At 37.9% G+C, this 15087-nt stretch overlaps 1 protein-coding gene across 20 annotated transcripts in view; it reads right to left on the reverse strand.

Moving 5' to 3' along the window:
• RPRD2 (regulation of nuclear pre-mRNA domain containing 2) overlaps positions 1 to 15087 on the reverse strand; it is a 90639-nt gene that overhangs the window by 8258 nt on the left and 67294 nt on the right. For 8 of the 20 annotated variants that reach the window (XM_081487790.1, XM_081487788.1, XM_081487796.1 and 5 more), the window contains 3 exons: positions 5419 to 5701; positions 3437 to 3697; positions 1325 to 1525 (listed from right to left, as the gene is read on the reverse strand). In XM_081487790.1, the coding sequence (XP_081343916.1) occupies positions 1325 to 1525; positions 3437 to 3697; positions 5419 to 5701 (745 nt within the window). The remainder of the gene's footprint in view (positions 1 to 1324; positions 1526 to 3436; positions 3698 to 5418; positions 5702 to 15087) is intronic. The other 12 variants (XM_081487794.1, XM_081487792.1, XM_081487801.1 and 9 more) reach the window with 3 other exon arrangements.

Here is a 15087-nt window from a genome sequence, read left to right on the forward strand (position 1 = left end):
ATTAGTAGTGTGAGTTGCACTGTAGCATTATCATTAATTCTTTTGCTGGTGCCAGTATGTAGAAGTGTGGATTATTATTTGGTAGTATTTAGTCATGTGTAACAAAATTCTCTTATATTGTAAGACAAAGCTCACTATAATACAGTGCTTGGAAGATCCACTTACAGAAGTATAGGAAATAAGAAAATGAATAGATACCTGTACTGCTGCTCTCTATTCATATAAAGCAGGATCTCAGCACCACTGACATTCTGGATTGTATACTTTGTTGTTGGGGTTCTCCTATACACTGTAGGATTAAGCAGTATCTCTGGCTTCTACCCATCAAATAGAGTAGCTCCCCACCACAACCCCAGCTGTGACAAACAAAAATGTCTTCAGACACACCCAAATGTTCCCTGGAGACTTCTGGTTAAGAACTACTGATGCAGAGTAAATCACTATATTGAAGCTGTAATTCACTGCATAATTATACTCAGGTTGGTATTTGAAGGATCTGAGAACAAAGAGCAAGGTAAGCTTTATGAAAAAATGTTAGAAGGAAAAAAAAAAAGCAGCAGACAGTTTTAGGCACAAAACATAATTAGCAAAGCTGAACAGAGAAATTCAAATAAGAGATAATAGGTAGGTTTCCCTGGTGGGAATCTGCCTGCAGTGCAGGAGACTCGAGTTTGATCCCTGGTTTGGGAAGATCCCCGGGAGAAGGGAATGGCAACCCACTCCAGTATTCTTGCCTGGGAAATCCCATGGAAGGAAGAGCCCAGTGGGCTACAGACCATGGGGTTGCAAAGAGGTGGACATGACTGAGCAACTAACACTTTCACTTTCAACAGGTAGTAAGAAAACAGAAAAAGGTATGATATCTATAGAGGCCATTTGGACATAAAAAAGGAGATAATCATGTCTTGTAAGATTTCTGATAGTAGACTGATCTTTTATATTGTTTTTAGTTTCAGTTAACATTAAAATATGTAAAATTCAACACATACTCACCTATACTAAGAGTATGGGATAAATAAATGAAAGAATACTGGACTCCAGTCAAGAAATCTGGCTTTTAGTCTCAGCTCCTCTAAAAAGACCGATGTGTGACCTTAACCTGGTCACATCACCTCACCCAAGGAGGGGATTAGACTGGAGCATATTTAAAGTCCCTTTCTTGACATCTCAAAATTCTATAAATGACAGGTTATATACGATAAAGAGAATAACGAGTTAACTGTATTATATATTTCATGGCTTTAGATTTCTCAGAAATGGTATCCAGGATTAAGCCAGAGACAAACATTCACAATTCAAATCCCTCTGGCACATGTCAGTTTACCTTGCAGTGCAGGGGCTGACTGTGTCTGGGTTTTGGAAAGAGCAGACAAAATGCTCTCTGGGGTGATCTCCACCTTCGAGAGGATATTTGCCAGAGGGTTGTGAGATGTTGTTGTGGCAGGTGCAGGAGTTTTCAGGCCACTGGTGAGGCTGCTCGGGCTTGTAGGAGTTCCTGGAGAAGGTCTTGATGCAGGACTGACCCCTGGTGGCAGAAAGATCAACTCAAGAATATGCAATTCAAAATGACCTTTAAATGCACGACACTTTCCAGTCACTGAATTGAGTCTGATATGTCTCACAGGAATTCTTCTGTGCATGATCCACTAATTGTCCGTTGCATATACAAAGAAAAAAATCTGAAAATTAAGACTTGCTCCTTTCTACTTGGAACACCATTAAATTAGACAAGTATCAAGTTTTTTTTCATATGTATTTACTAGCTTTCAGAGCCCCAGTAGAAAGAGATTAGAGAACCTATTTCTTTTTTCTCTACCAAATGAAACCTACATATCAGACTTCTGTAAGTGCTCAATAAATATTGCTGGTTAATTATGATCAGACTTAGTCACTGCATAATTCTATGAGATAAATAAGTTATTTCCTTTTACATGGACTTTTCATACAAGCAATCTTTATATTTTTACATTTTGAAACACTGGATTAATTTTTAACAGGAAAAAAGGTATATAAAGAGAAAATAATTTTTATTTTTTAATATAAACAGGTATTTCATAAAGAAAAAATTACCAATAAACAAATGAAAGAAATTTTTACATCTTTAATGAAAGGAATGCAGATTCCAACCAACAATTTTTTCTAAGACTGAATTTGACAAAGTATAAAACAAAACTAAATTGTGTTGGAAAGACTGAGAAACAATGGGAACTTTCATATACTTGGTACACAAAATAGGACAGCTTTTGGAGATTGTTTTAGCTATAAAAAACTTAAAAACTTACATGCTGATTTTTTTTGAGTCTGTTGAAGATGAGTGATGAGCATATACAAGGGCTCTACTTTGTGTATTTTCATTAAAATTTCCATTAAAGAAAAAGTGCTATTTAAACTTCCTTTTAAGAAGAGTTGTGCATACATTTTTAGCATCAAGGTTGTTCATTAAGTATTCTTTACAACAGTGAAAAACTGCAAACACACTAGATGGTCTAATAATAAAGGCTTACATAAATTACTGAATGCTGTATAGCTATCAGATGATGTAATGAATATATAATGACTTACAAAAATGTTCATGATACGGAGTTAAATTTTTAGTAGCTGATTTCAAAACAGTACAGTTGTCCCTCAGTATCGATGGGTGGCTGGTTTTAGGACCCCTGAATATACCAGAATCTGCAGATGCTCAAGTCCCTTATAAAATGGCATAGTATTTGCATATAACCTATGCACATCCTTCTATATACAGTACCTATGTGTGTATATATTTATTTACCATGCCACATAGCTTGCTGGATCTTAGTTCCCTGATCAGGGACTGAACCTGGGCCATGAAAGTGAAAATGCCTACTCCTAAGCAGTGGACTGCCAGAGAACTCCTCATTCTTCCATATACTTTAAATCATCTCTAGATTTAGTTATAATACACATTACAATGTAAATGCTATGTAAGTAATTGCCAGGGCAGGGCAAGTTCATGTTTTGTTTTTTGAAACTTTCTGAAAAAAAATTTCCCCCCAAATATTTTCAATCCATGGTTTGGTTGAATTCATGGATGTGGAACCTGCAGCTGCAGAACTTATGAATACGGAGGACCAACTGTATATGCAATACACTTCAACTATTTCCCTTCCCAATGCTTCAATTATTGACAGAACAATTAATACAAATATTTTACTTCCCAAAACACACATATATATGTACATACACACATACTTGAAAGGTTAATAAACAGAAGTGAGTTCCTTTGGGGTGGCAGAACTATGAATATTTATTCTTTTAACTTATTTTCTAATTTTTCCATAATGACCATGTATTGTATCTTTATTTTTTAATTAGAAAATTACTTTTAATTAGAAAACAAAAACAAAACTCAGATTGATGGTTCAATTAGAAAGATAGAAATAAGCTTTTTATTTTCTTTACTAGGCCTACTTACCAGTATTTTTCATGACTGATGTCAGGCTGCTAAGGATGGAACTGATCTTTGCCAGATCCACATTAGCTAGGTTTGGCAAAGCCAATGCTGGAGTAGGGGAGAGAAGAGATGTATTCACAGGCTTTGGAAGAGGTGGGGTTGCTGTCATGGTCACAGGTGCTGGAGTACACGAAGAGGCCTTTGAGACACTTTCTGTTGGCTTTGTAGGTACAGCAGTGGATACAGCTGACTTCTCCACAGGTTTTTCCTTTCTGTCCTCTACTGTTTAAAAAAAAAAAGAAGAGATGCTATTGCATCCTACCGCTTTCCAGACTCTGCTTCCAGTGCGGAATCACATGTCCTAATATTTCCTAAAATGTACTATGATTTACTAGAGAAAAAGCATTCATTTCATGATTTTTTTAAAAAAAGTCATACTCTTAATAATTCATGAACCTTCCCACCTTTAGTATCTGCTTAAACTGAATTTCCCAAATGCATCTTTTTTTAAAAAAAATTTATTTATTTGGCTGTGTTGGGTCTTGGTTGTGACACGTGGGCTTATGTCCTGAGACATGTGGGATCTTACTTCCCTGACCAGGAATCGAACATGCATTCCCTGAATGGCAAGGCAAATTCTTAACTACTGGACCACCAGGGAAGTCCCCCCAAAGCATCTTTTATTTTACTTTTTAAAGATTTCTTCCATATTCTTAGTATCTGTGTACTGAATCTGTACATTTCTGAAAGCATGTTATTATTTGGTACACATTTGTGTTCTTTCAGTAATGTTTATGTCATAAACTGTCCTGTCTTTTCTCTACCGTTAACCTGGGAGCTTCCTAAGAGACAGAAACTCTGTACGTATGTTAATGTACTTTCCTTTGGCTTCCCGAAATTGGTCTACTGGGGGTGAAATCAGACACTAATGCAATGTTATAATTCTTGCAATAAGATTCTCTTAATACTTTAAAGGCAAGTACTAATGGATAGCGCATCAAATTCAACCTAAGTCAAACTGCCTAATAAAAATAATTATAAAAGCTGGGGATGCCAGAGAAACAATTCACCCATCCAGGTTAACTGTGTTAACTGTGAAAGTGTGGTTAACAAAATGGGGCTTTGGAATCTTGAAGGTCAAGAGTGACAGAGAATAAGGAATTTCAGCATAAGTGGCCCTCCCTCTAGAGCAGTGCTTGTTCAACAGAAATACAATTCAAGACACATGCTGCTGCTGCTGCTGCTAAGTCGCATCAGTAGTGTCTGACTCTGTGTGACCCCATAGATGGCAGCCCACCAGGCTCCTAGATCCCTGGGATTCTCCAGGCAAGAACACTGGAGTGGGTTGCCATTTCCTTCTCCAATGCATGAAAGTGAAAAGTGAAAGTGAAGTCGCTCAGTCATGTCTGACTCTTAGCGACCCCATGGACTGCAGCCTACCAGGCTCCTCCGTCCACGGGATTTTCCAGGCAAGAGTACTGGAGTGGGTCGCCAGTGCCTTCTCCGTCAAGACACATATATAAGTATAAATTTTCTAGTAACCATATCAAAACAAAAAAAGAGAAGAAACACAGGTAAAATTAATTTTAATAATATATTTTACTTACCTCAATACACCTCAAATATTTTCAGTTTCATAAGTTATAAATATAAACAATTATTAAGTAGATATTTTCACTCTTTTTTAAGAAACTAAGTTTCTAGAATCCAGTGTGTATTTTGTTTCTGCCACACTATGTGGCTTTTTGGACCTTGGGCCCCCGGTAGCAGAAGCGCAGATTCCTAACCACTGGACCACCAGAGAATTCTCTGAACAGCACAGATTCTTAATCTACATGGCATACCAAATGCTGAACCACTGCTCTAGAGACAATACTACTACCTCGGTGTTCTAATTTTATAGGGATTGAACTACCTTTCTAATACCTGCTGGTGACAGATTTATTGGTGGGGAAAGCAAAACAGGGAAGGAGCAAGTGGTCTACTAATCACACAGGACATACCAATGATTTTTGACCCATCATCTTCCACATCTGAGAGGTCCATGTCTTCCACGTCACGATTATCTGTCGCAGGCTCAGGTGTGGCAGATTTCTCACTCTCTGCGTTTGGTGACTGGGATTCCTCACCTCCCATTCCCTGGAAAGGGGACTCAGAGCCAGTCGGGGAGGGAGCATCCACGCTTGGGGAAGGGACTGGTGATTCCTCAGGATCAGGAAGAGTTGACTTCAATTGATCCAGCTTTTTCTTTAAATTGTTCACTCGATTAGCGAAGGTTTTATATGCCTAAAAGAGAAAAAAAGAGTAAAAAAGAGTTTACTCCTCTGAAAAGTAACCAAGAAGCTACCATTCTGACTTGATCAGATTTCTTCATTATTATTAACTGTATCACTGGTATAAAACAAGAACATATTCTCTGTCAATCATAGAACAGTTTCCAATCTCTGCTTCTTCTATTTCCTAAGTCATTAGTACCATCCATAGTTACCCAAGGCAGAAACTTAGAAGTTATCTGTAATTCACCCTCCCTTGCTCTCTTCTATCCCTCCAGGCAACCAATATTTATGAAGAGCCTAAATGTGCTGGCCAACCTTCTAGGTGTTGGAGATACAACAATGACTAAGAAGACAAAAATTATATCCATAAATAAAGCAGTTTGAGAGGTCAAACACTACTGACTTAAAAAAAAATAAACTTTATTTTTTAAAACAGTTTTAGGTGTACAAAATTACTGTGAAGATAAAATAGAGAGTTCCCGTATATCCTACACCCTTTTTTGGCCATATGCACAGCATGTGGGATCCTAGTTCTCTGACCAAGGATCGAACCCATGCCTTCTGAGTGGAAGCACAGATTCCAAACCACTGGACCACCAGGAAAGTTCCCAATTTTCCCTATTATTGACACCTAACATTAGTATGCAGGTCAGGAAGCAACAGTTAGAACTGGACATGGAACAATAGACTGGTTTCAAATAGGAAAAGGAGTACGTCAAGGCTGTATATTATCACCCTACTTCTTCAACTTATATGCAGAGTACATCATGAGAAATGCTGGGCTGGAGGAAGCACAAGCTGGAAATCAAGATTGCCAGGAGAAATATCAATAACCTCAGACATGCAGATGACACCACCCTTATGGCACAAAGCAAAGAACTAAAGAGCCTCTTGATGAAAGTGAAAGAGGAGAGTGAAAAAGTTGGCTTAAAGCTCAACATTCAGAAAACTAAGATCATGGCATCCGGTCCCATCACTTCATGGCAAATAGATGCGGAAACAGTGGCTGACTTTATTTTTCTGGGCTCCAAAATCATTGCAGATGGTGATTGCAGCCATGAAATTAAAAGACGCTTACTCCTTGGAAGGAAAGTTATGCCCAACCTAGACAGCATATTAAAAAGCAAAGACATTACTTTGTCAACAAGGGTCCGTCTAGTCAAGGTTATGGTTTTTCCAGTGGTCATGTATGGATGTGAGAGTTGGACTATAAACAAAGCTGAGTGCCGCAGAATTGATGCTTTTGAACTGCGGTGTTGGAGAAGACTCTTGAGAGTCCCTTGGACTGCAAGGAGATCCAACCAGTCTATCCTAAAGGAGATCAGTCCTGGGTGTTCATTGGAAGGACTGATGTTGAAGCTGAAACTCCAATACTTTGGCCACCTGATGCGAAGAGCTGACTCATTGGAAAAGACCCTGATGCTGGAAAAGATTGAGGGCAGGAGGAGAAGGGGACGACAGAGGATGAGATGGTTGGATGGCATCACTGACTCAATGCACACGGGTTTGGATGGACTCCGGGAGTTGGTGACGGACAGGGAGGCCTGGCGTGCTGCAGTTCATGGGGTCACAAAGAGTCGGACATGACTAAGCGACTGAACTAAACATTAGTATGATACATTTGTTACAATTAATAAACCAATTTTGATCATTATTATTAACTAAAGTCCATACTTTATGAATATTTCCTCAGTTTTTATCTGATGTTCTTTTTCTATTTCAGGATCCTGTAATTTAGAGGTCATATCTCCTAGGTTTCTCTTGTTTGTGATAGTTTGCTAGACATTCTTTTCCATGTTTTTGATGAACCTGACAGTTTTGAAGAATACTGGTCAGGTATTTTGTAGACAGTCTCCTTAACTGAGGTTTGTCTAATGTTCTTCTCATGATTCGACTGGGGTTATGGGTTGTGGGGAGGAAGACCACAGAGGTAAAGTATAATTGTCATCACATCACTTCAAAGGTACATACAATCAATATGATGTACCACTATTGTTGTTAACCTTGATCACCTGGCTTAAATCCTACTAGTCATCTGATTATCTTAACTGCCAATGTCTTGAAGCTCTGTGTCTTTTTCTTTTGGTTAAGTGTCTTGGACTATTAGGTCATGGAATCATTTCAGTTGGTTGAGCAATAAGCATTATTTTTAAAATGGGATGGGGGACTTCCCTGGCAGTACAGTGGTTAAGAATCTGTGCTTCCAATGCAGGGGACACAAGTTCAATCCCTAGTTGGCGAAGTAAGATTCCACATGCCATGTGGTGGGGCAAAACAAACAAGCAAACAAAAACTGGTATTGGGGGGTAGAAAAGAAAATAATATACTATAATTGAGCTTTTGCTTCTGGATATAATTGAGTAGTTTGTACCAAAGCAACGTTCCCATCAAGAACAACTAGAAAAGCCAGATATATACATATACCTATCTATACACTTTCATAAGCACACACATACACACGTGCATTTGAATGTACTGTAGAGAGCTAAGGCAACCAAAACCCAGGTGGCAAATTCTCCAGCAGGGGGAAACCATGAGTAAAGTCAAGCTGACATTCTGCAGCTGTCTTTCTCTTTAGAGTCCTGCTGATATGGGGGAGCCAGGCAAGAATCTGAGAATTTAGGCAAAAAGAAAAGGCAGAGGGTTACTACTAAATCATATAAAGAAAAAGCAGAACTTTTAACACTCTTGCTGGCCTATAGAAACATTAAAAAAAATTAGAAAGGCCAAAAATCTGATGAAAGAGAAAGGGAAGAAATTGGCTTAACAATATGCTACTGTTTTTCCTTCAAGATATTTGCTGATAGATAACCAGCAAGGACCTACTGTATAGTACACGGGAACTGTACTCAATATTCTGTAATAACCTGTATGGGAAAAGAATCTGAAAGAGAACAAATACATGTTTATATGTAACTGAATCACTATGCTATACACCTGAAACTAACAAAATATTGTACATCAACTATACTTGAATTAAAAAAAAAACACATTATTTGCTGAATTAAGCAGAAAATTTCTGCAAAGTAAAGTGGAGTTAAACACAGTCTAGTGGTACAGAAGAGACAAGGACTAGTGTTCAAATCACACAGTGAAGGAGGGGGCCTAGTGATCAGCCCAGGCTCTCGGTGGGAAAAATCTGTGATCCAGAAGCTGGATGAACCAGAGAAAATCAAAGGCTTCGCCAAACTGCAATTCAGCCTGAAGCCTGATTATTCAGCCAAGAAATTAATCATACTTGATTAATATGATTACCTCTCAAAATACTGCCTAGCAAAAGAAAGGGTGAATCCTTTCTGAAGAAAACAAATCACCGAGACACTATAGAAATATATTTATATACAATGCTCAGTATTCAATAAAAAATCAGCAAGCATGCCAAGAGATAGGACCAAATGACCTAAAAGAAAAAACAGACACTACGAACATACTCAAAACAAGTATATTCAATATTGGAATCATCTGACAAAATCCAAATAGCTATCATTTATATGTTCAAGAAGTTACAGAAAAATATCATCTTGGAACAATTCAGTCCAAAATTCATCAGAGCAAGAGCTTAAGAGTGCCTAGGTTAGGTAATGGAGCCAAAATGGGGTAAGGAAAATGACTGCATCAGAGGAAGTCACTGCATGGGAAGTTGAAGCCTAAGCAAGATAAAAAGAAAGCCTATAGGGCTTCCCTGGTGGTTCAGTCCACCTGCTAACGCAGGATACACAGGTTCAGGATATATGCCGCAGAGCAACTAAGTCCTGAGCGCGCGCACTGCAACTATTCAGCCCACACACCACAACTACTGAAGCCCACACACCCCAGTGCCCATGCTCTGGAGAAGCCACCACCACGAGGAGCTGTGCATAGCAACTGAAGGGTAGCCCGGCTTCAGTGCTGCAACTGGAGAAAAGCCCGCACAGCAACAAATGCCCAGCACAGCCTAAAATAAATGAAATTATTATTTTTTTAAAAAGAAAGCCTACAGAGGTGATAGGAGGGATGGAAGTGCTGGAAAATTGGTTATACACATGGGCAATGATCAAATAAGCAATTATGTTAAAGATAAGGGGAGCAAGATTTTGCATTTTTAGAAAAAGCAATTACAAATGTGGAAAGGAAGAAAACTAGAATGAACCTTGTAGCGTTGGATTGGGACTGGACACAACAGTGTGAACACATGGTTTCTAACATGCATAGACAGATACAGAAATATATACAGATGTGAATGTGAGTATATAGGTTAAGTATGTATGCATACATTTCCTAGCTCTGTACACTGATATGTTCTGGCAGCAGTGATATCCCAATAGGAATAAATACACCTAGAACTCAGATCTCGGTTTCAAAATATGGTTTTTTACTAAGAGGAACCAAGACTCCTTGGAGAAATGACTGATTTCAAGGCTGGACAGAAAAGTGCAATATGAACTTCGAATACCTTGCTCCAAAAGTAAGGAAACACAAAAGACAATGGGGACATGTCAAATGAACACAGAAAACAGCTTGAAAGGAGCTCCTGCTGGCCATCTGGGATCATTTCAGCATCAAAATAATTATTTTGTAATGAATTAGTAGTTAGCAATGAATGTAGCTAGTAGAGCTCCCCTAGTGGCTCAGATCATAAAGAATCTGCCAGCAATGCAGAAAACCCGGATTTGATCCCTCGGTCAGAAAGATCCCCCAGAGAAGGGAACGGCAACCCACTTCTGTATTCTTGCCTGGAGAATTCCACGGACAGAGGAGCCTGGCAGGCTACAGTCCATGGGGTTGAAAACAGTTGGACATGACTGAGTGACTAACACTTCCACTTTTACACTCTGGAGGCTAGAAGTCCAAAATCAAGGTACAAGTAGGGCTATGATCTCTCTCAGACTGGGCAGAATTCTTCCTTGCCTTTTCCTAGCTTCTGGTGGTGGCCATCAACCCTTGGCATTCCTTGGTTTGTCAGATGCATCACTACAATATCTGTCTTGGTTGTCACACGACATTCTTCCTGTACATCCAAATTTCCCTCTTCTCATAAGGACTCCAGTGACACTAGACTGAGGCTTATCCTAATGACCTCCCCTTAACTTGATCACATCCATAAAGTCCCTATTTCCAAGCGAGGTCATTTTCATGTGTACCAAGGGTTAGGGCTACATCATTATCTTTGTGGGGTACACAATTCAATCCACAGCAATTACCAAGTGAAAACTTTTCAGTGGACAAGCTGGGAAGATGCCACATTAATAAGATATCAAAGGGAATGTTACAGGTAATAAAACAAATCAAACTTGTGTGCTAACTGAAATGATGAAATGAGAAGAACATAATCAGTTCTATGATATTCTTACTAAAGATAGATAACCTCTATTTGATCACAAAGAAACATCATATAAATCCAAATTAGGAGACACCGGACAAACTATTGGATTTGTAATCTTCAAACATATTTAGGTCATGAAAATTAAAAGACCAAGGAACTGTTCCAGATCAATGGAAAAAAAGAGAAATGCAATAAATGCAACTTGTAATTATGGATAGGAGCTTTTGCTATAAAAACTGGTCAATCTGAGTAAGGGCTGAGGATTAGATAATAATAGTATATCAATGTATTAAATTTCTTATGATTATAAAAGAGAAAATTATCTTGGAGGAAAACACACATGAAAATATTTGGGGGTAATGGGGTGTCTGCAACTTATTTTCAAATGATTCCCCCCAAATGTACTTAAGATATTTAAGTTTGAGAGTTTTACAAAATAAAGACTGAAAAAAATGAGAGGAAAAAATTAAAATAGGTTAACAGAATTTCACCATAAAAATAGAATCCTTTCTGAAAACAAAACAAAACACCAAATGGCAATTCTAAAACTAAAAAATAAGCCAACTAAATTAATCAATGGGTTAAATAATAGATAAGATTCAGCAGAAGAAAGAATTAATGCATTCGAAGACTGGTTAGTAGAAAATATCTAGAAGAGAAGCACTGAAGGGAAAATGGAAAATACAGAAAGGAACATAAAAAGATATTTGGAACATTGATGAGATCTAACATACAAATTAACAGAGTTCCAGGAAGAGAGGAGATATAATGTAACAGAAACTGTATTTGACAAGAAAATATCCCCAAATTTATGAAAAATATTAAGGCACTTGGTTAAGGGTTTAATTCTATCTCCTCATAATCGTATACTGAAGTCCTAACCCTATACCTCAGACTGTGACCTTATTTGGAGATAAGAGTTTTTAAAGGTAATCAAGTTAAAAGAAGTCATCAGGATGGGCCTTAGAGCAGTATGACGGGTAGTCTTAATTAAAAACGAAAATTTAGGAACAGAGAAGGCCACGTGGAGAGACATAAGGAGGAAACAGCCATCTACAAGTTAAACAGAGAAGCCCCTGTTACAGCCCTCAGAAAAAATTAACACTGCTGATAACACCTTGATTTGGGGCTTCCAGTCTCCAGAAGTATAAGACAATAAATTAATGTAGGTTTGAGCTATCCACTCTCAGATACTTTGTTACAGCAGTCCTAGTAAATTAACACACTACTGATTCAAGAAGGTTCTGCAAACCCTAAACCAGATGAATATGAAGAAGACCACACCTAGGCAGATCACTGTTTAACTATCGAAAACCAAAGATAAAGAGAAAATATTAACAGCAACTAAAATGCTACAAAGGCCATGGATTAGGGGTAAGGACCATGTTCTGGGACTAAGGACTATTTCCAAATAAACCTACCCTAATAAAACCTAAAACCAAAGCCTTTACATCATAGTAATCCACAGATTATTTAGCTGATTGCCAGGAAAAAAAAAAAAAACCTGTTAAAGGAAAATGACACAATTCAGAATTTCCACAAATATCACTCAAAATGTCTCCTATAAAATAAATTCTTAGACATGCAAAGAGACAGAAGATATAGATATGATTAAAGTATACACGCACACACAAATCATAAAACAGCAGTCAATAGTATACCTAGAGATGACCGAGATACTAGAATTAATATATAAGGTTTTTAAGATAGTAATTACAAATACACTGAAGAATTTTTAGGAAAAGATGAAGAACAGATAAATAGATTAGAAATCTCAACAAAGAAAAGCAACTCTAAGAAAGAACCAAATGAAAATTCTAGAACTGAAAAGTACAGCAGACTTCACTCAGCGGAATAAAGAATATTTGAAGATGAGTGCTTCCCTGGTGGCTCAGTGGTAAAGAATCCACTTGCCAATGCAGCAGACGGGGGTTCGATTCCTGGGTTGTGAAGATCCCCTGGAGAAGGAAATGGTAACCCACTCTAGTAATCTTGCCTGGGAAATTCCATGGACAGACGAGCCTCGCGGGCCACAGTCCATGGGATCTCAAAGAGTTGGACACAACTTGGTAAATAAACAACAACAAATATTAAGTACCCAAAAATTAGTCCAGTGAGAAAAAGGAATGAAAGAACAGAGCAGAAATCTAAGAATACATGGGATGTATAACTGGAGTCCCAGAAGGAAGAGGAATGAAAAAGAAGAAATATTTTAAAAGATAATAGTTGAATAGGTTCTAAAATTGATGAACAGTATCAAACCACAGATCCAAAAAGCTCAGTGAACCCTCTTTATCCCTCTGCAGCAGGATAACCACCAAGAAGAAATCTAGGCACAGATGACTTCTCATTACAACAAGGGAAGACAGGTAAAGGAACATTTTTAGGTAATGAAAGAAAAAGAAAACTGCCAATTTAGAATTCTTTATTCAGTGAAAATATTTCTCAAAAACGTAAAATAAAAGACATTTTTAAGATTAAAAACAGAGAAATTCATCACCAACAGTTCTGCACTACAAGAAATGTTAGACTTTAGGCTGAAGGAAAACGATCTTAGATGGAAATATGGATTCTCAAAAAGGAATGAAAAATACCAGAAATGGTAAATATAGAGGACTATTTTCCCCCTAATTTCTTTAAAAAGTCTACTGACTGTTTAAGAAAAATAATAAAAATTATATAAAATATACATAAGTAAAACAGTTAACAATGGCATAAAGACCCCGGGAAAGGGAATCTTACTATTGTTCCCTGCTAGTCCAGTGGTTAAGAATCAGCCTGCTAATGCAGGGGACATAGGTTTGACCCCCAATGCAGGATGATACAACATGCCATGGGGCAACTAAGCCTATGTACCACAACTGCTGAGCCCATGGCTCTAGAGCCCATGCTCTGCAACAAGCAAAGCCACTGCAATGAGAAGCCTGCACACTGCAACAAAGAGTAGCCCTGACTCACTGCAACTAGAGAAAGCCCATGTGCAGCAACAAAGACCAACCAAGCACAGTAAAAAAAAAAAACAAAACTAAATAAATAAATATTCATCTTAAAAAATTAGAAAAGTATAGGAAATGAAATAATATAAAAGAAAATCTCCCAGTGTATTACATATAACAAGAGCAAGTTTTATTTTGTGAAATTTTAGCTGTATGTGTGCATACACATGTTGTAGCTCTCAGTTTCCAAGTAAAACTTTTCTTTCTGTGGTCAAAATCTTTTTGAAAATATTGTTTAAATGTTTAAGTGTTTCCATATAAGTCAACCCAGATTATTTAAATAACCTACTCACTTGTCTCCCTGGCTCTAATAGTCTCCTATTCTTCATTCTGCTATCTTGATTCTAAAATGCAAACCTGATCACATCACCAGCAAAATTAAAATGCTACAACTGCTTCCCACTGCTTTCAGGGTAAAATTCAAAGACCTTAGAATAAACATACACCTTTCAGGGCCATGTTCTTGACTCCCTCTCCAGTTTTATTTATCACTTCCTCATAAATGTCCAGCTATAAGAAACGACTTTCAGGCCCACCAATTTTGCCATGCTCACTTTTATTCCCATGCTCGAGAATGAGAATAAGAGCTTTCATTTAGCTAATTACTGCAACTTCAGAGTTTAGCTCCTTTTGGGAAAAATTTTCTCCATATCCTCGATCCCCACTCCCAAATTAGCTCAAGTACCTATTCAATCTGTTCTCCTAGCACCCTATAGTTACCTTTATTACAGTTTTTATTATACAGAATTGCAATTGCATGTGCTCAATGAAGGGCTTCCTTGGTGGCCCAGTGGTAAAGAATCTGTCTGCAATGCAGGAGACAATGGGTCAGGAAGATCCCCTGGAGAAGGAAATGGCACTCCACTCCAGTGTTCTTGCCTGGGAAATCCCATGGACAGAAGAGCCAGGCAGGCTGCAGTCCATGGGGTTGCAAAGGGTTGGACATGACCTAGCAAAGAGTTGGAATGAATGTTAGCTGAATAAACTTCTCCCAGCCATTTGCTGTGGATCCTCCAAAGCACACTAAATCATTTTATATAATTTCATAAATAAGTGATGATGATTCACTACTCAAAAATCATAAAAAGGTCTTTTGAG

This window comes from Giraffa tippelskirchi, chromosome 5, assembly GCF_054371585.1.
Source record: "Giraffa tippelskirchi isolate mGirTip1 chromosome 5, T2T-mGirTip1v1.2.pri, whole genome shotgun sequence".
Classification (NCBI taxonomy): domain Eukaryota; kingdom Metazoa; phylum Chordata; class Mammalia; order Artiodactyla; family Giraffidae; genus Giraffa; species Giraffa tippelskirchi.